At 47.3% G+C, this 26,130-nt stretch overlaps 1 protein-coding gene across 1 annotated transcript in view; it reads right to left on the bottom strand.

Moving 5' to 3' along the window:
* Positions 1-10,264: 10,264 nt before the first annotated feature.
* kra (basic leucine zipper and W2 domain-containing protein kra) overlaps positions 10,265-26,130 on the bottom strand; it is a 32,432-nt gene continuing 16,566 nt past the window's right edge. The window contains exons 5-8 of the mRNA XM_037422863.2: positions 20,051-20,137; positions 13,466-13,615; positions 11,529-11,871; positions 10,265-10,617 (exon numbers count right to left, since the gene is read on the bottom strand). Coding sequence (XP_037278760.1) covers positions 10,598-10,617; positions 11,529-11,871; positions 13,466-13,615; positions 20,051-20,137 — 600 coding nt within the window. The 3' untranslated portion in view covers positions 10,265-10,597. The remainder of the gene's footprint in view (positions 10,618-11,528; positions 11,872-13,465; positions 13,616-20,050; positions 20,138-26,130) is intronic.

Below are 26,130 nucleotides of genomic sequence, written 5' to 3' on the forward strand. Positions count from 1 at the left end.
TCGTAACTGTTTCCAGACATCCACGGAGTCTTACCTGGCCTATATTCAATGTGTCTTGACCCTCTGCCGTAAGGCTGATACCACCATGACCGAAGCCGACAAGGTTGCGCACGTTCTCAAGGGTGTCGCTGATGGTGCCTTTAGCCTCCTTGTATTTAAAGGTTGTTCGACAGTTCAAGACGCCATTAAGGAGTGCCGCCGCTTTCAAGAGGCTAAAAGCCGTCGCATTGCCCACCACTTCCCCCGTCTTCCTAACACCACTGCAACATCAACTTGTGAGGACCTCCGTTTTGAAAACCAGCCCAATCCACCTTCTGCTGACATTACGAGGGTCGTTCGGTAAAAAATTGAAGCGATGTCACCAGCACCCTTGAAATTCCTGACGCCAAATGATCCTCAGACCACCATATCCCTCATACAGAGCGTTGTGCGCCAAGAATTGGGAAACACGGGCCTTTATACGATCGGCTCGGTGCACCGACCCGATGTCCATCTGCCTACTTTGAACAACCGTCAGCACTACCGGCTTCCTGCTCCTCGTAACCGAGATTCAAACCTATGGAGGACGCCTGACGACTTCCGGTGCCAACGAGTGGGACACATTTCGCGTCATTGCCGAAGCACGTGAACCTCGCCCTCGCACACAAGCCCAAACTTCACGACCTTCGACGCATCAGCCCGCCCTTCTGGCCAAGAACTACCCCGCCATGATGACTCAGCTCATTACGACATGACCACCACGACCAACACCTAGTACAGCCGCTCGCCTTCACCGCGACCTAGATTCTCGCGGTCTCCTCAGCCACCCCGTTCCCCCTTTCCGTCCTTCGCCCGACGGTTTCCTTCTGGAAACTAACTGGTGCAGCTCCTGGAGGTGACGCTGTTGCAACGACTTGCCCTGCCATTCCTCTGTTGACCCTCCCGACCAACCAGAACTTGATTGATGTAAAAGTGAATGGTTTATCTGTTAAAGCTTTAGTCGACACTGGCGCTCAAATTTCTGTTATGAGCCCGCACATCGTGACCGCTTAAAGTCTCGACTCCAGCCCCTTCACGCTGTGTTCGTGTTTCTGACGGCAGTGCAGCTGCCGTCGTTGTTGTCTGCACAGCACGCGTTACTATAGCCGGCCATCAAACCTCCACCCTCTTCACTGTTCTCACCAACTGCACCAATGATGTTATCTTCGGTCTGTACTTTTTGTCTTCCCATTCGGCCCTCATTGACTGTTCAGCTAGCACGGTGCGCCTTGACCTGCCCTGTATAACTGATACGCCCAGTCCACCCCAAGTTCGTCCCTGCTCTGCTGAACATGTCCCTTTGTCACCGCAAATAGCTACCTGCATTGCAATAGCAGCGTCGCCACCTGTACCTGATGGAGACTACGTGCTCACGCCCATTACATCCGTCCTTCTGACTCGCAGTGTTTCTTTTCCGCACACTATTATTACGTTATGGGAAAACCGTGCTTGCCTCCTTTTGCTGAACTTTGCTCTGCGTCCGCAAGTGCTTCCCTGTGGAATAGCCCTTGCCACGCTGACAACTTCTGAGGATTGCATCATCTCAGCTTTGTACCCCAATGATGTGCGTCGCCCCAACTGCACGCAAGCCTGTTCTTCGACAGAGAGTCCATCTTCTGACGTGAAAAAAATAATCGCGGTGGACTTTTTGCCACATCAAACTTACGCGCTCCGTCACGTCCTGGAATTGTACTTGGACGTATTCGACTTCTGTGACCTTCCGCTAGGTCAAACCAGCTTTGTGAAGCACCGCATTAACACCAGCGATGCATCTCCGGTACATCGACAGCCGTACCGCGTTTCTCTTGCGGAGCGTCAGATCATTCAAAAGGAAATCGAGAAGATGCTCGCCAAAGACATAGTTGAGCCATCTACCCGTCCATGGGCTTCCCCTGCTGTTCTTGTAAAGAAAAAGGACAACAGTTGGCGATTCTGTGTCGACTACTGACATCTGAACCGGATCACTAAAAAAGACGTCTACCCGCTACCACGCATTGACAACATCCTGGATTGCCTTCATGGCGCTAAGTATTTTTCCTCCATCGACTTTCGCTCAGGGTACTGGCAAATTGCTGTCGACGACATGGACCGCGAGAAGACTGCTTTTGCGACCCCTGATGGTCTTTACCAGTTTAAGGTCATGCCATTCAGATTGTACAATGCTCCAGCCACCTTCGAACGAATGATGGACACACTCTTGCACGGGTTCAAGTGGTCAATTTGCCTATGTTACCTCGACGACGTCATTGTATTTTCCCCGACCTTTGAAACACACCTCGACCACCTTTCCTCCATCCTTTCTGTTTTTAGTAACGCAGGACTGCAACTGAACTCATCGAAGTGTCGCTTCGAACGCCAGCATATAACCATGTTGGGCCCTCTTGTCGACTCCTCTGACGTACGCCCTGATCCTGATAAAGTTCTAGCTGTGCAAAACTTCTCCGTACCGACCAGCACTAAGTCCGCAGCTTTTTAGGTCTATGTTTTTACTTCCGACGTTTTGCAAACAATTTTGCAGACGTGGCCCGACCTCTTACGGACTTGCTGAAGAAGAATGTTCCATTCTCTTGGGGCACTGCGCAGGCTTCGGCGTTCTTTAATCTCATCGCGTTGCTCACACCACCACATATTCTGGCCCATTTTGACATGTCTGCCCCAACAGAAATCCGCACTGATGCCAGCGGCCACGGAATCGGTGCTGTTTTGGTCCAGCATCAAAGTGGCTGCGCCCGCGTTATCGCATGTGCCAGCCGTCTGCTCTCTGCGGCCGAGCAGAACTACTCGATCACCGAACGGGAATGCCTTGCTCTAGTTTGGGCGGTGTACATGATCACCGTTTCATCGTCACAACTGATCACCGCGCCCTCTGCTGGCTCTGGTCGTTAAAGGATCCCACTAGGTGTCTTGGTCGCTGGGCACTACGGCTCCAAGAATATGACTACTCAGTGTCTCACAAATCTGGCCGTTTACACCATGACGCTGACTGCTTGTCCCGCCATCCAGTGGACCCCCCTGAGACTTTAGATGAGGCACCGCCATGTGCGCTCTCTCTCTTTCTGCTTTGAGCAACATCCGTGATGAACAGCGCCGAGATCCCGTCTTGCGTGACATTATTGAGAAGCTGGACTCTCCAACGCCCCATCTGTCTACTCGACTGTTTGTGCTTAAAAAGGCACCTTGTACCGCTACAATGTCAACACAAATGGGCGCGAACTGCTCGTTGTGGTGCCTTCCCACCTACGTTCGAGTGTTATCGCCCAGCTCCATGACGCCCCCCCCCGGCCGGTCACCTTGGTCTCTCTCGGACTTACGACCGCGTTCAGCGTCGATTTTACTGGCCCAGGCTTTATCGCTCCATGCACCGCTATATCGTCGCATGCGACCAGTGCCAACATCAAAAAAAAAAAAACCCTATGAGTCCTGCCGGACTCCTCCAGCCACTTGATCTTCCTATTGACCCCTTCATTCAAGTTGGTCTTGATCTCTTAGGCCCTTTCCCTCAGTCTACCTCCGGAAACAAATGGATAGCTGTCGCTACGGATCATACAACCCAGTACGCCATCACGCGGGCTTTGCCAACCAGCTGTGCCACAGATGTTGCCGACTTTTTTCTGTACAATGTCATCCTCCATCATGGTGCTCCATGCCAACTCCTCACAGATCGTGGACGCTATTTTCTCTCCCGAGTTATTGACGACCTGCTTCGCTCTTGCGAAACCAAACATAAATTTACGACGGCCTACCATCCACTAACTAATGGGCTTACCGAAAGATTCAGCCGGACTTTAACTGATATGCTCTCCATGTACGTCTCCTCTGACCACCTTGACTGGGACAGTGCATTGTCCGTTGTTACGTTTGCCTACAATTCCCCACGCCACGATACCGCTCGGTTTTCACCATTCTATCTCTCACTTGGCCGCGATCCAACTCTACTTTTCGACACCATCTTTCCAACAGCTGTCGATTTGCCGACTGCATACGCCCGTGACACTATCACCAGAGCTCGCAAAGCACGAGAAGTCACTCGGAAGCACCTCTTAGCATCGCAAGAGCAACAGAAGCAAGGTTACGACGCACATCATCGCGACGTCTCCTTTGCCCCGGGTTCCCTTGTGTTGTTGTGGACCCCGACTCAGCATGTTGGTCTTTCTGAGAAGCTGCTTTCCCGGTACTCGGTACCCTACCACGTCTTGCGCCAGGTGACCGACGTTACCTACGAGATAGCCCCGCTCATGTCGGCATCTCCCTCCGCTCCACTGTCTACAGACATTGTACATGTCTCCCGCCTTAAGCTCTACCACTCTCTAACACCATAGAAAGCACCGAGACGGTGCTTCTGCACCCGGGGGTCATGTTACAAGACTACATCACGCTGAAGAAGCAAGACAGACAGCGAGAAAGACGACGTGATTCTGTGATGTGGGGCGCTCTCTCGCTAGCCATCTCGGCTTAGGCTTGGCGTCATGCAAATATATCTTAGGTGTCACCTCGTTTCTCTGTGTGCCCTCCCGTAACAATATTATAAAAACAAAAATTCCCCTGGTAATAATAACTCCAAACTGCTCTGGGTGCGCTTAGTAAAATCGGAGGAACTGTACGACCACGTATACCTACCGAATCACACATTAATGGAAAGGCAATCTCTGGCACAGCGCTTGCAAATCAGTTCAATGTGCATTTTTCGACATCAGGCATCAGCACCATCCTCAAAGTCTGCTATTTAGTACTTTCCTACTCCCTGCACGGATTCCATGTTTTTATTGCGTGTACGTCTGACAAAGAGTCAGACCGGGTCTGCACTGAAAGACGCTCGTTCTCCCAGTTGCGATGAAATCAGCGTTCTGCCAGTTAAAGCAGCTATCTGTTATATTGCTGCTCTAACTCATATCTGCAACAGAATGCTGGCGACTGGCATTTTTCCTGACCAAATAAAAGTTGCACGTGTTACTGTCGTGTCTACTTAAAACTGGTAGAAAACATGACCTCAACAATTATCGGCCAATATCGGTATTGCTGCTTTTTTTTTTTCCAAAATCGTAGAGCGTGTGCGTTATTTTTAAATGATTGCATGTTTTCACACAAGTAAAAAATATCTCCAAACACCAGTACGGCTTCCAGTCCGGTAATTCGGTGGAATCCATTCTACTGCAAATTCAAGATACTCGGCAATTTTGAACAGCGACTTTTTCCAGTAGGAATTTTCATCGATTTTTGAAAAGCACCAAATTTCGTTTCAAAAGTTAACGACATACGGTATCCGTGGACTGGCACTTACATTTTACCTTGAAGGCAGGTACACGAAGTTTACGAATTCAAGTCAGACTAGGGGAAAATAAACTTTAAGGGTTCCGCAAGGATCGATTTTGGGTCCTGTGCTTATCTCATATATTAATGATATCACGAACAATTTTTTTTACTCTTGCCATTGCTAAGTCCGCCGATAACGTTTTCTTTTCTGGTCAAGCCCTAAATGTATTAGAGCAGCATGCCAACACCTGGCTTAACGAACTTCACATATAGCAGTGTGAGAATGAGATTAACTGAAACGTAAACAAAACACAGTACGTAATATTTCGTCCAAAAAATGAACCTCACAGAATTATCAATCATTCCAAACAGCGCCCGCAAACGCTTGTCGATTTTTTCGGGTAATTTTTAGATCTTATCTCAGTTGGTGTAAACATGTAAACTATGTTCGTGTTATCTAGGTCTTATACAATAGTCATTTTTTTTTTGCCTTTACGTTATATTTATCGTTTATTCATTCCACCTAACATACCATCATCCACTCTGGGGTACATGCAACAAGACTGATGCCAAACGTGTTTCCTCTTCACAAAAAAGAAGCTTGAAAATGATTTCCTCTCAACCACCCTCAACTGATTCACTTACGACACTTGCATAAAATTCGCTTAGCTACAATGATTTCCCGCGAAATTAAACACAATTATACCGCCTCCTCAAATATTTCCCCAGACAAATGGCACACAACCTACGCTCTACATCACTGACGAGATCAAGATCACCAACTAAAGCCATAAAACTTTAATTACCAAATAATTTTATTGTGTAATGCACACTCATCCTTAACCAAACTGGCCAATAAGACCACACGCGTTTCTTGTTTTAAAAAAAGAGTGAAAGTACTTCTCATGTCTCCGCTAGATGTATTAGTTTTCCATGATGTATCATAAAATGCTGACGATTACTTTATGCTTGATATTGTATGTGCTCCATGTGCACATACAATATCATACTTTAATACATTTTGTAAAAACTTTTTCCTTATATTCATGTCTAAGTGTTTATCTTCTTTTCATTATTGTTTGCATACTGGGTAATAATCAATGTAATCATCGCTATAATGGACATGTTTTCGTTGTTTTTGCTCCTGCTGCTGGACATTTATGTCCGGGGTGAAGGCCTCGTCAGGAGGCATGCGAGTCTCCTTTTGTCTTATTTTGTGGACATACATATTTTTTGTGTATATAGGTCTGAAATAAACAAATGGGAAATGCAGGAAGACGCTGTCATCTGCAGTGCTAAAATTTTTAGAAAAGAAGCGGGCACATGTAACCTTCGGTTGTTTTTTTTTTTTCCTCGTCGTGATAGTGCGAGAGCATAGTTTCCAAAAGCTATAGACATTTGTAATAGCTTTTTTTCTTCTGTACAGAATGCACCATGCACCAAACTCTTTCCTACTGCTTAGTTTGTAATGTGCTGGAGGAAGAGGGGGTCAACCAACCTTCGAGACTTCGTACATGTGGTATAAACACGCAAAACCAACCAATTTTGAACAGCTCAGAACCCCACTCCCCATCTAGAGACCACAACGGCTGTGCCAATGTATTCCGATTGCAAGGGTTAGTGCACTGTCCTGGAAATATATTCTCCAAATAACACACACTGCATTAAATGATTCCCCCCTTCAACCGCGAGATTTGTTACTGAATCATAAAGCGTTGTCATATTGTATAATTGATTGTGGGGTTTAACGTCCCAAAACCACCATACGATTATGAGAGACGTCATAGTGGACGGGCCTAGCATTTCTGCCTACATCGGAAATGCAGCCGCCGCAGCCGGGATTCGATCCCGCGACCAGCATATTGTATAATTACTGCTAGTTTACTTATCTGACACTAATTTTGCATTACTTCGAAGCACCTGCCTAAAGCTACAAGAAACCAGTGGGGACGTGTATAACACCACATGCAATCGAGCTTTTTTCCCATCCATCTTTTTAGCTGAGTACCAATAGTCTGCTTGCAATGGGTTTGAGAGCAGTCCTGCATGCAGGCGAAAAGTGCTTTTCGTAGCAAGCTTGGAGTAGCCAGGAGGGCCTATTCGAGCAGGTTTACAGCAGTAAGAACATTTAGAGCAGATGTAGTCACATTTAACGCACTTGTGATGCAAAATCTGTTCAATACTGCAACAGCCTTACTATTGCAATATAAATTATATGGTAGACTCTCGACGGGTCTTCGCCGTTGCCGTCATATCCCCTAAAAATTCCGTATTGATCACAACCCAGCGCACACTATGTTCTATCCGCAAGCAAAACCACGCGAGTGGAGGCGACGAACGCGGCTGCAGCAGAGATCGAACCATCCAGCCCATCTCAGTCGCTCGGAGGGCACGTGCAAAAACATATCCTCCCGCCCAGGAGGCCTGTAGTCGAAGCAGTGAGGAAGCGCTCCGGCCGTCTTGGAAGAGCATGAAAAGAAGTGAGGGAGAAGGGGTGTTCCTCGAGCAACAACTATCACCTTTGCTCTTGAGGGCGTCGTCATGATCGACGGTCATCAGCAGGCGGTTCACATACACTTTTACGCGATGCACTCTCGTTGCGAAGAGACTGTGCGATAAGTGTAAATCTTCTTGAAATGGCCGTAATTTCGTACACCAGCATTTTTTTTAATGAAGCGAGATCAGATATAAGCAAACAGCCTTCGTTTATAACATTACGATTTGCTACTATCACATGCATTGCTTCGCCCTTGCAGTGCAACTGCCACACATTTAGTTATGTACAGCCGCCATTTTTTTTAACCTGAATGCGCGAGCGCAATCGCAAAGCTGATTAAGGTTGAAGCACAGCGGCGAAATGAACGAAAATACGGGCATGCGCTGTTCAGCAGTCATGTGCACCTTGTTTGCTGTTATGCCGGGAGCGACATTCCAGGGCGGCTTTAAGTTACAATGGTGGTGCAATGAGTCTGCTGGGCCCGCAGACCTAAGAAGCCTTACCACCCGACTACCCGGAGGGACCTTTGCAACCGGGTTGCAGAAATTAGGTGCCTTTTCTCATCTTGTAACCACTACCAGCACCCTCCTCCTTTGGGTGGTGCACCGAACAATGGGCCTCGCATCTAGACTTGTGCTAATAGCACGCTTTCTATATTCCTGGGCCAGCGACCACACCTTGGTGCATTGTGTTCAGAGCCTGCAAGGAGCTAGCTGAGCCAGTGGTGCCGTATTGCTCTTCCCTGTGCCACCGGGTGTGCGTGTCCTTGCACTTTTCTAGAAACTGGTTTGGCGGACTAGTCTGCAGAGGGTCGGAGTGGAGGAGGACAATCCTATTGGAGGGACCTGAACTGACTTGTCTTCCCTCACAGTGAATCCTGGGAAGGCAGTGTATAAAAATGCGAGCGCAGAGACGCTCGGGTGTGCTTCATCTGTTCTACGCTACTGTTCCATGCTGTTCACGTAATTCTACAAAACCTTGCGGTACGAGTACAGCCGTGTCGGGGAGAAAGCCTCTTCTCGAGCTCTTTTGTGTTGAAAGCGCAGCACGTATTGGGTTCACAAGCTATTCACGCCAAAGCCTGGTGCGAATAGCTTGTGAATTTAGTTCACGGTTGCTGCTAGGGCATCACAGTCTGTACGAAACCGAAACTATATCCATTTCGATGAAACCAAACAAACGATGTTTCAGCCACGTTTCCAAGAATGACGCTTGACTGCTTTCGCAACTTGCGGCTAAATTCTGGCACTGCGGCGCAGTACTGCACTGAGAAAGCGAGTATGGTGCAGCAGGGGTGGTCCGGTGAAGGGTGGCGCAGATGTTCCACCTGCTGCAGTGGCACACAAACGCAGGAAGTCCACAATTATTCAGCAATAAGCAAGGCATGTAGCCTGCAAAAACGGAGTACAGCTTTGCCACATGCCATGGTTGCTAGCACTGCAAAATGGTGGCCTTGTGTGTAACAGCTAATCATGAATTAATGCAATGTTCACATTTTTTTACTGTACTAGAACATATTGATGCAAACAGGAATGTCCTATTAAGTTTGCACATAATCGTATGCCATTTTGCACACCGCATTACCCATGACCTAAACATGATATTGTTGGTGGCACATTAGGTGGAACACTTGCCAGCTTAAAAATGCTAGGGCAATTAAAATACCAGAAACCCTCTGACTGACATGTGGGCCCAAGTCCACCAGCCAGACTTTGCAGGTGATGCAGCGGTAGAAGTAGGCGGGGCGGGGCGTTTGTAGGTGTGCTTGCACACCAGTTTTTCATTTACTGCCGAGGTTCCAGTCCTCTCGCATCCCAACTCATTTATGCTTAAAAGAAAGTTCACCTGAATGTGGACATATAATCTGCCCATTGGAAATCGCATAAAAAATTGATCCAGTATTAATGTTTAACCTATTTTTCCGATTGACAGATTTTACGTTCAAGAGCTGCAACTGCTTAGGAGTTCACACTCCATGCAACATTCCCGTTAATTAAGAAGAAAAGAAAAAGTTCTGCCTATGTGCGTGGTGCACCAGAGTATACCAAGATCAAAAGTTAACAAGATTTATTTCACGTTGAAACACTTGTTAGAAGGAAAAAAAAAGACATTCACAAAATAAAGGAAGAAAGAAAACGAGTGGGACAAGAAATTATGTATAACAGATGAAACAACAGAGCGAGAGAAGACAAAACATGAAGCAAAAGTTGTTACCTCATCCCCAACCAATCCACAGTCCAATAAACTGAAAAGTACTTTCGCAGAATCACCAGTCTCTTTTTGCCCAAGCCGAAAATGAGGCAGGATGGACAGGAAAAGGGGAGAAAAAGATATCTGGAGAGGAGAAAAAAAAACTGATGAATGTGCGCAAACATGGAAGAAGACAAGTGAGGGGTAGTGAAAGAACAGCCTCATTACAAAAATAGTCTGAGTTTTCGTACAAACTCACTCGGTTCCAATTACATGGTGGCCAGAGAAAGAGAGAGAGAGGCAAACTGCTCCTTTCGGTGGCATCTTTTTTTTTTTCCTTTTCTTTCCCTTGCCCTCAAGAGTGCTTTCTTTCCATTGCCTTTTTCCAACAACTTGTCTTCAAGATGAGGTGGCAGCAGCGCTGGCAGCGTAGTGGTTTTGTGGTGATCGTCGTCAGTCTAGGCGGTGATGAATAGAAAGGTGACGAGGCTGTGGCATAAGCCCAGGAATGTCCAACCCATCCACCCGGTGCGCTTTCTTTTTTTTCTCGTTATTTGATTCGTATAATACATATTTGTGCTTGACTGGCAGGGTTGCAAGCAAGGAAAATCGCTGGGCTTTGCCACATGCAGGGTACACCTTTTAGTCTTCCCCCTCAGACTCTGCGCACCGAAAACAAGAGAAAAATTTAAGTGACGCAATCAAAGGTGCACTGCTCAAAGACCAAACACCAATCATGTAAAAACTGAAGGTGTGATGCTTACTTAACAGAGTGCTAAAGCATTCGAAACACCTCTATCACCTACAGACCTTTCAAAGTAATCCCATAATGACTTTTACTATACAACTGCTGCTTCACAAATCTCTTGGTAAGACGAGTTACTTCACAAACTGAGCACTGTTATCTGTGTGCGCTCATGAATATGCTGGAAACTACAGAGGCAAAGGTGCTAAAGAGTGGCGCACTGGCCGAAATTTACTCTGCTACGTGTCATGACCTGCGAGAATTTCTACTTTTCTGGTTCAGGTGTTTGCGGCCCCCAGTACCCACAAGATACAACTCGTGGCCTTCAAGATCATTCAATAGCACGCCATTCAGAAAATCGACACAGCCTCTACTATGGAAGGGCAATGTTTCCTATTTTTAAAAAGCACTATAAAATCCTCAGACCCCAAGTTATCTCCTCCATATGCAAAATTCACATTTAATCATCCACGACCAAGGTGCCGACCTGGAATAAAATTTGGGGATTGCTGCCACAGCCTTATGGTTCAGAAGCCACTCGGCTACCCCCCTGACTGGCATCGCTGGATGGAACCAAGTGAAGCGCTTCAGCAAACTAAAACCTTCAGGAATTAGAGCAGTAGAGGTCAAACAATAAACAAGCGCTCATTTACACTGCTATGCATAATGAAATTTGTGACAAAAGCAAGGCATGTGCACAAAAGAGCAACTAATATGTACTTAGCACACATTTGCTACGATGTAAATTTCTTCAGAAATTAGCCTAATTGCATTGCCGCTAGATCCTGCAACACACTTTTAACCCCGAATAAGAAAATTCAGTCTCACCTTCCTCGGCATTCTGGAGCCACTCGACGAAGCGCTTCATTTGTTCGAGGAACACGCTCTTGCCCTTGGGTGAGTGGGCACCCTTGTACCACTTGAGGATAGAGTCCTCGCTGAGCACATCAGTCTTGTAGAAGAGGATAACAATCTTCTGGAATACCTTCATGAAGTTCATGTTGTCGTAGCAAAACTCCTGGACTTTGACCAGCAGCGCTACCTCCGCACGTGGGGTGGTCGTGAATGCTTCGAGCAGAGGAGTGTACTGCTTCAGATGCTTCAATGCTTGGTCCGCCACTAGCTCTTCCTTCTTGTTCCAATCCATGCCAGACATCTGGGTTGTCCACAGCTGCGCACACAACCGCGGCTTCAATAACACTTCTAGGCGCTGTGTGTGCACAGCCCTGCATAGTATTGCCTTATGCTTCATAATTATCACAAAAGTGCTACACAGTCAACCGCACCAAGTGCCATGAGCAATCACGGTCGGATGTACTAAGTCCACCCTTAGCTTTACAGTCGAGGCCACATATAACGGCCCCACTTAAAACGAACTTTCGCTTAAAACGAACAATATCAGGGTGACCGTGAAAGATACATTAGTTCAATGGCACAAAATCACACTTACAACGAACGTCTCCAAGCACCGCCAATCGGTTACAGCAAACAGGGCCAGAGCTCTGCCGACTTCCCGGGAAACCACTTTCGACCACCGATCAGGCATCGGCGAGGTGCCCATACATTCTTACTGTTAAACGTCGACCCTGCCACTGCGCCTTCTAGTTGCCGCTTTCCCCAACCGCTTTTTGTAATGCACCCCTCCATCCTTTGTCCCCCCCCCCCTACTCTGAGCACCCCACATTGCCAGACGAGGCCAGTGTTTTCACACTGCCACCGTTCTTTCGAAGACTGGTCGGCCATCTCCCCTGTTTGTGATCGCTGTTACTGTCGTTGGCCTTACCAGCCTGGAGTGACGAGGCCATTTGCCAACATCGTCGGCCACCGACTGTATCCGATCGTCTGTCTAGCGCAAGCGCGTACGCTACCACACCGACTCTGATCTTTAGGGATTCGTTTTGTGTTTAGGATCTGTTCTCGCTCACATCGCACTCGGCTCAGCATGCCCTTCACACGAGTGCGGAAGCGTGAAAATGGCTGTTAATTTGCGCAGAAGGAATAGCGAAATATCGAAGTCGGTGTGGTCACGTAAACCCACCGACGCAACAAAACGATTTTTTGACCATGGCCACCAATTTTTTTAACACTGCCGTGCGTGCAGGTCCAGGTGGCCCTGTACGACTTCTGTGCATGCAGGCCCTCTTTCAAGTTTATCTACGCGCAAGTTGCGAGTTTCACGGACCTTTCAAGCAAGCTACCCAACCTGCCTCCTTTCCGCATGTTTTGGTTTTCACGGTTGCCCTCCCGCAGTATCCTCCCCTCTCTTCACTCTATTGCAACTCTTTGCCCTTCTCTCGCAAATCTTCTCTCTCCTTTTGATCACAATTCCTTTGCCCGTCTCCACCGCTCCGTGACGCCAGCCACGCTGGCTTGAATTAGTTTCGTTTTTCGACTAGAAACGGGCCCCCAGCTGTTCCACGCATCCTGACATGTGTGTTAGGTGTGTGCGTCTTGCTTGCTCTTGGTGTGCGCATATGATCAGGATGGCAAAAAGGAGGCCTTGACGCTTTTTCCTGCCGTTCAACAAAATGTCAAGAGTGTGACTGCTTGGCTTTAGCACACTCAGCGTGTTAGGTGCCCCGTTGCAGAGCGCTTGCTCATAGCTGTTGACCACCAGGCAGCCAACTGGTTAACATCCCTGCCTTTCCTTCCATGAACCAGAAAACAAGGCCTCTCCCGGCACTGCAAAGTTACTAGGCAGTCTAGGCCAAAATTTCCATCAGGACAATGACCCAAGCTTATGAACGTCATAAAAGGCTATTTACCAGCACAGCCACATCGTGTTCGGGCAGTGAGTACTTGGTCATGTATTCCTTCACACTCTGAATGATCTCCTTGACTGGTACTTCGTTCTTGAGCATGTTGCTGACCTGCTGCTGGAGGTCCTTCTTGACACTCGATGCCTCCTGTGCTTTCTGCAACGATAGATTAACATTCAATTCATCCATTGAGTCTGAACAATATTACTACTGCCAACACCTGCAAATCTGCAAAGAACATTATTTCAAAACGTGGTATTGACGAGAGCATTGACCACTTCATGCAACTTCTCTCAAGAATTGTAAGACTAGCATGAAACGTGGACAGATGGTTACAAACTATTTGGTCCCATTTATTGCAACTTTCTTTTGCACTTTTGCAAGCACAGGACTAATCGATTTAAAAGTTGTTCCATTTAGCAATTCCTATTTGCCTAAATTTCCCATAGAGTCCAATCTTCTTAATATGTACGTGCTTTAAACGTACTCAGGGCTAAAATGTAGTTGCGACGAATCCCGGACAGAGTTCCATACAGCCTAATATATTCGCTCGCTAAATGTTTAACGGGGCCCTCCAACACTATTTAACCCCCAATGTTTTTTTGGAAGTTGTGTGGACTGAATTACAGCCAGACTAATACAGCAAAAACAGCAGTGATAACGGCATGCAATCTGAAATTATTCGACTTAGAAAATTCAAAATAAAAAAAATGCTGGCCTGAAACTAGATTTTCGCAGGGTCACTTGACCATATTTCACTCACCCATGACGTAGAACATTCCGATTTGCCACTGCATTCTGTGAACACAACTTCGCCAACAACGGATGGCTTCACCCATTTTAAGCGGTTAGCGAATATATTAGGCTGTATGGTACTCTGTCCAGGATTCGTGGCAACTACATTTTATCCCTTAGTACGTTTAAAGCAGGTACATATTAAGGGGAGATGCGAATCGAAAAATCGCGTTTTTAGCAAAATTTCTCGTATTTCTGATTTTTATTGCATTGTAATCTTCAAACCTTCTTTCATCTGTGAAAATTTCAAAATTAAATTCGAACCGCAAAATGCAAAAAAATGTGTATGAAGGCATCGCGGTGGCTCAAAATTTCGTGAATTTGCGCCGACAATGGCCATCTTTGACTGCGCGCTGCTCCCCGTCGCAGTGCCGCCCGCCATCGCAATCGGTTGGGAAAGTTGCGTCCGGCCTTCTTCTTACAGCTCCGACGACCGCCAGTTTCGTACGTGGACAAAAAAAATAAAAAACGAGGCCTTTTTATCACGTGGTTTGAGCGGTTTGAAACGCGCGGCACCCTAAGCCGCATCGCCATTGGCTACCGAGTCATTGTCAGCTGTGTTGGTGGCGGCCATCGGCATTTGGTACGTCTGCTTATCTGCGCGTCTACGCATATTTCCGCGATGACAAGCCTGAAAAAGTGCAACGTGAGACCGCAGAAGTTTCGAACGAAGCACAAGTTCAAGGGAAGGCGGCGTAAAGCGCCCCGAACGACGGCGACGAACGAGAACGCGCCTACGTGTGCTAGGCCTGACGGCGGCATCGACGAGTGCGCGAGCGACAGTGGCTGCGATGAAGGGATTGACACTGCGCTTTCTTTCGTCAGTGCTTCGGAAAAGAAGCTCGGCTTCTTCGAAAAAGACGAAAGACAGCGCGATGAGGTTTGTGCAACGACAGTTTTGTGCGACACCCTCTTGCTGACGGCACTTGTGGCAGGTGCGGCATGCCCTGCTTGGGGTATTTAAAAACTTGCCGTTCGGGAGCCGGCAGAAAAGCGCAAGGAACTTTCGTCGCTCCTCGAACTTCATTGCGAAAACAGCGAATGCTCAGCGACTGTTCTTTCGTGCTCCTATACGTCACTGCGTGTTACGGCGGACGGCAGCAGCCGAGTGAGCCAACGGTACGACAGCGGGAGCTCCCGAGATAGTTTCGCTGTAAATGTGAAGGCGGAGGTGGCTGCACGCGCTGTCGGCATTGGGCATGAGCAATTGTCGAGATTTTGCTCCATTATTGGACACCCAAAGCCAATGCCCCACCGAGGATTTTTTTTCAATAGCAAAGAAGGTGCACACCGCTGCCATGGCAGCTGTGAGTGAAAACTTGCACCGATCCAGAGAGTTGACGAAAGAAGTAGCAGGCGAAACTGATGTGGCTGTTATGTTCGACGGCACTTGGCAGAAGAGGGGCCACAAAAGCCACAACGGGATTGGCGCAGTTATCTCCTTAGATACTGGCCTCTGTTTAGACTTCGAGGTCATATCAAATTACTGCCTGACATGCAGTAGGCACAAGGATATGGGCCCAGACAAGGAAGTGTGGCAGGCATTCCATGGCCCAGTCTGTGAAAAAAATGCAGACTGTTCCTCCCATGCCATGGAAACGGAGGCTGCAATGCGCATTTGGCAGAGAACATTGACTTATGACACCCCACTGCATTTCATGACATTCTTGAGTGACGGTGACAGCAAAGCATATAGTGCAGTTGCAGAGTCAAAAGTCTATGGTGCTGTCAATATAGAAAAAGAAGACTGCACTAATCATGTGGCCAAGAGACTTGGCACCGTGCTACGGAAGCTGCATGTGCCATTACCACGAGGGCAGAAAATGAAAGAGCCAGCCATTCAGAAGCTCCAAACATACTATCAAATTGCCATAACAAGCAACAGGGGGAGTGTACAGGATATGTACATTGCAGTATGGGCTTCGTACTTCCACTCATGCTCTACTGACAATGCTGGCAGCCACAAGTTTTGCCCTGCAGGAACAGAGTCGTGGTGCAAAAATCAACGCGCTGAAGCACTTGGTGAACCTGCACCACGCCACACACCTCTCCTGACAAAAGCACAGGGATTGGCTGTTTTGCCCATTTATAAGCGGCTAACGGATGAGAAGCTCCTTGCTCGATGCATCAAAGGGAAAACCCAGAACGCATCGGAATCCCTGAACAGCAAAATTTGGCTACTTTGCCCCAAGACTAAGTTTGTCTCCCGAACGGTTGTCGAGACTGCCGCAGCTATGGCAATCCTGTGGTTCAACAAGGGTCATGCTACTTTCGAGCACATCCTGGAAGAGCTCAACATACTGCCATCTAGAGATCTAGTTACTTTCAGTGATTCCCGCGATGCGAGGCGCATCAAGAGAATGTCCGAGCGTCTGACAGCAGAAACAAAGCCCATTGTCGTCGTGGAGTGAAAAGGGCACGGCTAGAAGAGAGTGCTCGCAAGGACCGTGAGGGCACAACCTATGCTGCAGGACAGTTCTAGTAACTTGCAGTGCTTTTCAAAGTTCTGTTGAACATTATGGCCAAAGATTATGCATTTCTAACAACTCTGTGATAAAAAAAGGCTTCAAACTTTCAAATGGGTTTTTCTCCTTTTGTAGTTTTGTGTGATCTGTGCTTCTTATACACGCTAGTTCATATACTTAGAATTGTCATACCTCTATGAAATTTTGCACATAGCATGATGAAGGCCCATAGAGTGCAAGTATCTATTCAGATTGTCAGTGCTGCTTGATTATGTTTTTCAAAAATTACTTAACATTGAAAGCCCTTGGCAACTAGAGCCATAGTAAATTTTTCTATTTTATTATTGTATTTCACCTTTTTACACACAAAATTTATATAGTTTTTTGCACTCTACAGTTCCAAAGGATCATAGTCAGCTATATCTGCATGCTTTATCTCAAATTTTTATAGGTCAGAATTGTTGCATAACAATGCCCATAATTTTGCAGTATCTGACCTGCAGAAAGAAAACCAAGCAATCTACATGAAAATAAATGACATATTTGAAAAGAGGAGAAAAAAACTATTAGCATGCCAATTTGTGTTAAATTCAGACTCTTATTAAAGAAAATCGTTTTTCGAGTAGCATCTCCCCTTAAGGAGACTGGACTGTATGGTAGAATCTAGGTAAATAGGAATTCCTAAACCCCTTTATAAGAGGCATGCTCCGGGCAGCAATTCTTGCTTTTATACGAGATGCCTCTTATAAACAGGGTACCATGTGTGCATTTTCCTATCAACCCGTATTTTACTGTTGGCATACTAGTGTCTCTTATACCCATTCGTCTCCTCTATCAAGTGTCTCTTATAAAGGGGTTCGACTGTACTGTCACAAATTTTACAGTGCAAAGGCGTCAGATCCAATAAATGCGCATTTAAAAAAAGTTATATACAGTAATACCTTCTAAACTCACTCGCATATCTCAAAAAAATTGGCCAAGTGGAAACTTTCCGCGGCACCTTACATTTTCCTATACGTACCTTGTATATTTTCCCCTTTATCTTGACAAAGCATGTTCAGGTCAGATTGCGAATAACTCGAAAACTTGACCGGGAGAATGAAAATTCCACCACTGAACCATTTCACAAGATTCGCACGATGCTGCCGCGCCTGAAGTTCATTTATTTTATTTTATTATTAGTTAGCCGTGTTTGCCGCTGCGTCGATGCTTTGCACGAACGCGAAGTCTAAACCCAGTGACATATAACTTTCTCAAGCAACCTTGTGGCACATCACGTAACACATACGCTGAGCAGGGGGCTCTGCCCTTGCTTGGAGCAGTTTGTCTCGTTCACTTAGTGCAGTGCACGTGATTATCCCAGAGGTGTGCTTTCGGTTCGTCTGCGCAAACCACGCGGTACGAATTTTTTGCTGACTGCGAGTGCAGTACGTGGGATTTTCTCCGAGGTGATTTCCATTAATGTGTGCAAACAGAGCGGTACGGATTTTTGCGGACTTTGAGGAGCGGCACCTTAGCGCGAGTGCGGCAAGAATGACAAAAAGCAGTGCCAGTCACTAATGCTGAAAAGAAAGGTTGCCCCAATTAAGGATGTGGAGAAAGGAGGCCAAACAAAATCGAGCATCGCGCAGGAATTCGGCATCCGTTTGTGTACGCATTCGACAGTGCTGAAAAACAAGCAGAAGGTGCTGGATGGATTTCAGCAGAGCTTCTTCAGCCAGCAGAAGCGGGTTGAAGGATCGAAGTTCCCAGATGTTGAAGTGGCATTGATGGTATGGCTGTGAAATGCAAGGGCGGCCAACCTCCCCGTCAAGCGGGGAATAATGATGAAGAAGCCAGACGCTCTGGCCTTGCAAATGGGGCACACGAACTTCAGTTGCACCAGCAGGTGGTTTGACCACTTCAAGAAAAAGAACAGTGTGGTGTTCAAGTCACTGCACACCGAGACCGGCACTGTCGACACAGCCACTGCAGACAATTGGCGCAGCAGCCGGCTTGCTGAGTTGCGAGAGTTACGCCGACCGCGACATTTTCAACCTGGACGAGGCTGCACTTTTTTATAAAATGTTGCCGAGCCGCACTTTCACACCGTAGGGTGGAGTGTACTCTGGAGTGAAAGAATCGAAGGACCAGGTCACTGTCCTTTTAAGGGGCCAATACCACAGGTGAAGAGAAGCTGCCGCTATTCATTATTGGCAATACTCTTATCCCTAGGTGCTTCAGAAATGCCAGACTGCCAAATGTCATTATCTATTTCACGAATAGAGCAGCGTGGAAAACTGCTACTTGTTTCAAAGAGTACGTTCACACTATATATAACAAGATGGCCAAGAAAAACAGAAAAGTCCTGTTTATTTTCGGCAACTGCCAGGCCACAGCAAAATAGAGAATTTGAAGGCAATGACAATTGAGTTTCTGCCCGCAAATATAAAGTCTGTTCTGTAGCCGATAGACCAAGGTGTCATCGAAGGGCCCGATAAATCTACCGAAAGAGCCTTCTCTACAGAATTTTGTTGTCTTATGAAAATGGCAAAGGCTACGAAATTCACCTGCTGGGTGAATCATCTTATCAGCAGCACTTGAAAGCAAGTTCGTGCAGCGGCTATCGCCAACTGCTTTACGCATGCTGGGTTTTCACGTGCCGCTATTTTTCCAGACGCAGAGACAACAGAGACAGATCACTTCACAGACTGTGAGGAACTGTGTCAAGGTGTCATCAAGCGAACAGGTAACAGTGCCACCGAAACATGAATTCTCTGGAGTACACCCTGAGTGAGCAGGATGTGGCGGTGACCAGAGAAATGATGGACCCTAAAATCATTCAGACGGCCACTAACATAGGGGACAGCAGAGACGACAGCGATGACGATCGACCTTGAGAGGTGCGGACATCTTCACAGACGAAAAACTTTCTGCGCTAGCTTCGAAATAAGGTCGAATGCAGCGGCGGGGAAGATTGACTGATGCGGCGCATCCAAGAAGCTGGAGAACACCTTCCGAGGACCGAGTAAGACTGCAAAGCAGACGACCATAGGGCAGTTTTTTTCTGCTAAATAAAATGGCAGTGCGACAAAACCCAGCTGGTTAAATCTTTCGTATCTCATTTTTTTTCTCTCTCTTTTAAACCTGCACGAGAAGAAAGATTAGAAACTGCTGCTGAACAGCTGGCAAGTAGTGATTTTTTTTTTCTGAAAAGCACTAATTTTTCTCAGCGATCAGCGCAACTTTGCTTATCTCGAAAATCTTATCTCAAATTTTTCCTGGTTTTTACGGCCGAGTTAACGAGGTATTACTGTATCACAATGCTCTAGCCAAGGGCACTGGTAGTTACCTGGTAGTCCAGCAGCTGAGAGATACCATGTGCCTTGAACGTGGCTGTGAAGTTTTCCGGACTCCTCTTGCTCACAGGAAAGAACTCCTGGAAACATGCCCCCAAAGACACACCAGATCAGCTCCACTTGTTTGGGGCAATGCACAGATACATTACAGCTGGTATATTTCCCTGTACAGTAAAACATCGTTATAACGAAGTGGGATATAACAAAGCAATTGTAATTCCACTTAAAGTTCCCATAGATGCCCATATATTTAAAACCTCTTTTTAACAAAGTGAAAATTTTCACAAAATGAATATAACGAACTATTCTTCATCTGCAATGAGCATTTACTGATCATTTTGGTATACGTAAATTCAATATCTTATAGCACAAGACAATTTACGTCTCATCACAACTGCGGGAAGCCAAAACTCGCGCCTTGCGCTCCCCTGAAGCCGCCTGCGGTCTGCCAACACGCCTGTGGGAGCGAGTCTCTCTGCCTCCCCTTTCCTCACGAACTAATAGACTCGACCGCGCAGCAACTCGCACGAGCGTGCGCGTCAGCCGGCCTCCCCTCTCCTGTAGAACTCGTTGGCCCACCCACATATCTGACCTCCTCCTCCCCTTCAACTTCGCCGCTCCGCACCGGGTCCTCGCACGCCACCCGGGCGGTGGAGATTGTGGGTTTCTTCCTTGTCGTTCCCTGTGGAAGAGCAACACCACCTCTGTCAGTTTCTGCCGCAAGACGCGAGATAGACAAAACAACAGCAGCGGCAAACGTAAGCGCAAAAATAAAAACAGTCGAGCAGAAGTCGGCAATGTTGAAAGCCGTTGAGTCTGGCGTCAAGAAAAAAAAAGTGGCCAAGATTTCAGTGATGTCGCTAGGTCCCGCGGGCGACCGAGCCCTGACGTCGTCGTACGCTCTCCTTGACGCTGGCGTTGTGCCTGACTGCGACATTTTCCACATGTATGTTGGCACCAGATGCTGACGCGGTGACAACCAAAGTTTTGTCAGATGTGGAAATTTTGCCCCTGGTGACAAACGTGCATGACGACAGTGACGAATGTGTCGACACCTTGAGCCTAATGTTGGCGAACCAGATGTACCGACGCCCACGCAAGCGCTGGATGCGACAGAGCTGCTGTGCTGCTTCTTTGGTGCTTACGATGTCGGCGAATGCGGACTCAGAATAGCTGCTGCAGCTGAAAAAGCAATCATCCGCGTGAGGAAGAGTCGGCAAAAGTCAATAATATTAAGGACCAATTTTCTTCGAAGTGATCTGCCAGCTCGTGCGCTGAATTTTGCGGTAATGAAGTGCATCGTTCTTTGTTATTTTGCCATTTTTGGCCTTCTGACGGCCGTTTTTCTCCTCGCGGCGGGCTGCTGTGATATTCGTTGGCGTGCATGCACATTCTCTCTAGCTGGCTAATTGTCGGTAAAAATTGATATTGGCTATAAACTAATGGTTATAACAAATAATTTTTACTTCCCCTTCAACTTCGTTATAACGACGTTTGACTGTATTCTGTGGCCTAAATCCACAGAGGTGGCTGAAGAAGCCTGCTGAAAACTTCAATCAGCCTAAGCCTGGCTGCAGTGCCGAGGCTGCTTAGCGTCCCTGCACCTACTGTATAAACCGGAATATAAGTCGAGATATTTTCAATAAAACAACGAGCTAAAGTCGCCCCTCGTCTTATATAGCGGTGTCTAGCCGACAGTGCACTGCTGTCTGGCAACATGTGGCTTGCATGTGCATGAGAAGCTGGACACGGCCATATGTGCATTCAAATCCAATAGCAGGTTGTTTTTTTCTCTTGTCTGTTTTTTAGAGTTCGTGACTTTCCTCCGATCTGTTCTAAGTTCTCACTCCGCTTGACATTGTGTTTCACTTTTAGTGATCTTTTTTTCGTTCACTGAATATGAGTAGCGGTACGAGAAGGCAGTACTCAGCTGCGTTTAAAATAGAGGATGTTGAGTTCACAGAAGCAAATGGGATTAAGACTGCTCTGCGCCGCTTTGGTGTATCAGAAAAAAGCGTGCGCTATTGGAGGATGCAGAAAGGGAAGCTGCAGATGTGCAATCTTTGGAAAATGTCATTTCGTGGGCAAAGTGCGGTTCATCCGCAGCTGGAGAAAACGCTAGGGAACTTTGTGTGGGAAGTTCATGCGTGCTCGCTGCCAGTGACCGTGAATACCATTCGCAAGAAAACTGTGCAACTCGCTCCAGAAGCTGGGCTTATTAGAGAAGAGTTTCGTGCACCGAATTCTTGGGTGCATCGATTCATGAGACGCAAAAGATTTTCTTTCCGGTGGCGCATATCCATTTGTCAGAAGTTTCCAGACGAGTTCGAGGCCAAGCTTACCGTATTTACTCGTGTAATACTCGCACTCGCACAATTCTCGCACCCCCCACATCGCCCAACAAAAATAAGATTTCTTTTTTCCTCGAATAATTATCGCACCACCGAAAACTGCTGCAATAATGTCGTCTGCTCTTTTCAGCCATTGATGACGATAGCGCACGTTATCTAGCGCCATCTCTTAAGCATCAAGCGTACTATTGCACAAATTCAATCCAACTCGAGCCAAGCCGAAGTGGCCAGTGTGCGTTGCGGTGTGTTTTGTATGTTGCGTCGGTAACCTTGTCAAGTTATGAGGCGATACTGAAGCTGTACGGCTGTTTTCAAGTTGCAAGCGATAGATAATGCACTAAAAAACGGCAACAGGGCCGCCGGTAGGCCCTTCGGAGTCTACGAGTTTTGTGTTCGCTACTGGTGATGGCTGCTGAAAGCCACCAAGACGCGTTTGGGCCTGCCGTGTGCCTAAAACTGGGATTGATGATAAACTTTATTTCTTAAGGGGGGGCGCGGCAAGTAAAGTGCCGATTTTGGTCAAAATATGCGATTTTCTGATTTATTTTTTTTCGTAATCTTCAGACCTTCAACTTCCTTGTTCTAAAATATTACAGCGAAACGTGCGCTACAAATCCCGCAAATAGTGTTTTTGCCGAGGCTAGTCGCCAAAAAGTGCAAAAAAAAAAGCCCCTGAAACGGTGTTGTTCACGCCGCACAAACGCGCCAAGTTGTTGACCGTGGGCCGCCATTTTGGTAGCTTTGGAAAGAGGAGAAAGCCGGCTTCCCGATGGTCGCAGTCTCGTATTTCGCCGAATGAAAATAAAAAACGCGAGGAGCAAGTAAAAAAACGAAAACGAAGAACGGCAATTGGCTGCGCGGGTCACGTGGTAGCAGGCGCGACCTCTTACTGGTCAAAGCTGCGCCGCGCACCTTGGCAACCTTGGAAGCGCGAGCGCATCTGCGGCCGCCGTGTCGAGAATCATCCGGCGTGCGCTTCGTTTTTTGCCAGTTTGCTGTTTTTGTGATAGTTCGCGTGCTTTTTTTACCAAGCTTTGTTACATCGGTGGTCTCTTCTGAGTGCTTGCTCATACTGCGGTGCTATGTTGCCGCAAAAAAAGTTCCGGAGCGTCCACAAGTACGGCAAGCGTCGGAAAGCTTGGAACAAAGGGCAGACGACTGCGGCTGCCGTCCCAGTCGCAGTTCCGGACGGAGCATGCTCTTCGAGCGTCACGTCACGGAGCCTCTACTCAGACCCTTCGCTGATTGTTGTGAGGCCGAGAGTGTGGAAGGTGCCACATCGTCGTATGTCAGACCGCCGGATGCCGTCGACCGTGATGGACGCTCTCGCGAACCCGATTGCGGTGGCACCGCGTCGGCAGCCGTTGCAACTCCGGGCGTGCGCGCGTCGAACATTCTATCGCGAGTTTCGGCCCAGATTCCGAGCAGTGAAGAAATCGCGCAGCGGGCGCAGACAAGGCGGGATGTTTTGGATGCCGTAGCATCGAAGTCCGCTTCAAAGCGGAAGCTCGAGCTTCTGAACGAAGGCTGCGACGAAAATGACGGCGGTAAGGACTCCACATTCTTCATTGTAAATAAGAAGATGCTGAACGGTCTGCTTTCGTCAGTAAAGTGCAACAAGTGCGACGAAGGGTCGATACGCCTCGAGACTACGCACTGCCTTGGACTCGCGGCGAGGATGGAACTTTTTTGTGACAATTGTGGCAGAGTGAACAGTGCGTGGTCGTCCCCGAGGTGCTCCGGGCAACAAAAAACGAACCCCTTTGAGGTAAACGTGCGTGCTTTGAGGGCTGTGCAGTCAGTTAGCAGGAAACAATCTGCCATAAATGACATTTTTTCTGCGATGGACATTTCGCATCGAGCACTGCACCACAAGTCCTACCAGAGACTGCAAAGGAAGTACAGCCACCCTGCCACCACATCAGCTGCCACCCGCATTGAAGCAGAAAGTGCACAGAAGGTGCATGACATTTACAAGGACCTAGGAGGAGTGCCAGGCAACATTGACGTCATTTACGACGGCACGTGGATGACGAGGGGGCACAGAAGTCACATTGGCGTGGGCTGTGTAATCGAGCTGTACACAGGCTTGGTCTTGGACCACTGTGTCCTGTCCAACTACTGCCAAGGCTGTGCTGTTGGCCCCAAGCCTGGTGACGACAACTATGAGGAGTGGCTTGAGAAACACAAGCCACAGTGCCAAAAGAACACCGATGCTAATGCAGGCCAAATGGAAGTAGAAGCAGCTAGGATCATGTTTGAAAGATCGTTTACCAAGTACAAGCTTCGATACATCAATGTGCTCTGCGACGGTGACAGCCGTACGTACCTTGCCCTCACGCAAGACAAGGTGTATGGCTACAAGGTGATTAAGAAACAGGAGTGTGTGAACCATGTGAAAAAAAGAATGGGCACTTCCTTGCGCAACCTTCTTGATGAGCACAAATCCAAAGGCCGAGGACTGAGCATGGGTGGCAAAGGCCGGCTGACGCAGGGCCTGATAAAGAAGTTGAATTATTATGGCTGGGCGATTAAGAGCCACCCCAACGATGTTCCTGGCATGGAGAGGGCCATCATGGCCACTTATTACCATGTAACATCCACAGACCAGGATCCACACCACAACCTGTGCCCAAGTGGGACTGACTCCTGGTGCCCGCACAATCAGGCATTGGCCAAGGGAGAGCCGCTGCCGCCTCACAAACATAAACTGCCCCCTCACGTGCGAGTGGCACTGCTGCCAATCTACAAGCGCCTCTCGAACAAAGAGCTCCTTGAAAGGTGTGCGCAGGGAAAAACCCAGAACGCTGTGGAGAGTATGAACAGTCTCATTTGGTCACTCCAGTCCAAGAGCCAGTTCGCCTCCCTTCGAAGTGTGGAAAGTGCAGTTGCAGATGCAGTCTGCCGTTTCAATGGTGGCTGCAAGAGTGCGCTGCAAGAGATCACTGCTCAACTGGGCTTCAATCCAGGAGACTGCTCTTTGCGGCGAGCAGCCGAAAAGGATGCCAAAAGGGTAAAGAGGGCTCAAAAAGCGCATTGTTCCACGACAAAGAAGCGCAAAACTGGGTTGCGCTCTACAGAGGCCAAGGCCACAGCATCTCAGGATTACTGCCCAGGAGGATTCTGAGTGTTTTAGCCATGTTGTGAACTTCCAAACAAGAGTGAACTTTCAAAGTCAGTTTTCTCAACTCTTGATTTTCGCCTATGTGCCTTCGCTAGAACATCTGTCATTTTCTAACAAAGACTGATAGAGTCGTTCCGTTTTTTGCACTAGGCTCAGGAGGCCTTTAGCAGTGCAATAAAGCTTTATCTCTCTTCTTACTCATCATTTAAAATTTTTAGAACACATTTTATAATTACTGCGATGTGTGCGCAAAACAACATTCATGTTTTGGAAATTTTATTTATGGTTACAAGAACTAGAAAAATCAACTAATAGCTTCTTTGCACAAGTTGATGCTTTGGGAACATAATAATATGAAAAAATAATTTCATTTAGCAATAATTATCTCTTTAAGTGTGAAGAGCATTAATTAGTATAATTATGCTTGTAACTCAAAAAGTACAAGAGGTATTTGAAAACGGTTTTCATATTTGGAATCCTCACAATCATCCACATACACACACCAAATTTCATCACAAACAGTACATTAATAAAAAAATTAGTTTTACTTGCCACGTCCCCCCTTAAGAAGGAAACTGCAGGCAATTCTGTTAAATAT

The sequence above is a fragment of the Rhipicephalus microplus genome, chromosome 4, assembly GCF_043290135.1.
Source record: "Rhipicephalus microplus isolate Deutch F79 chromosome 4, USDA_Rmic, whole genome shotgun sequence".
NCBI lineage: Eukaryota > Metazoa > Arthropoda > Arachnida > Ixodida > Ixodidae > Rhipicephalus > Rhipicephalus microplus.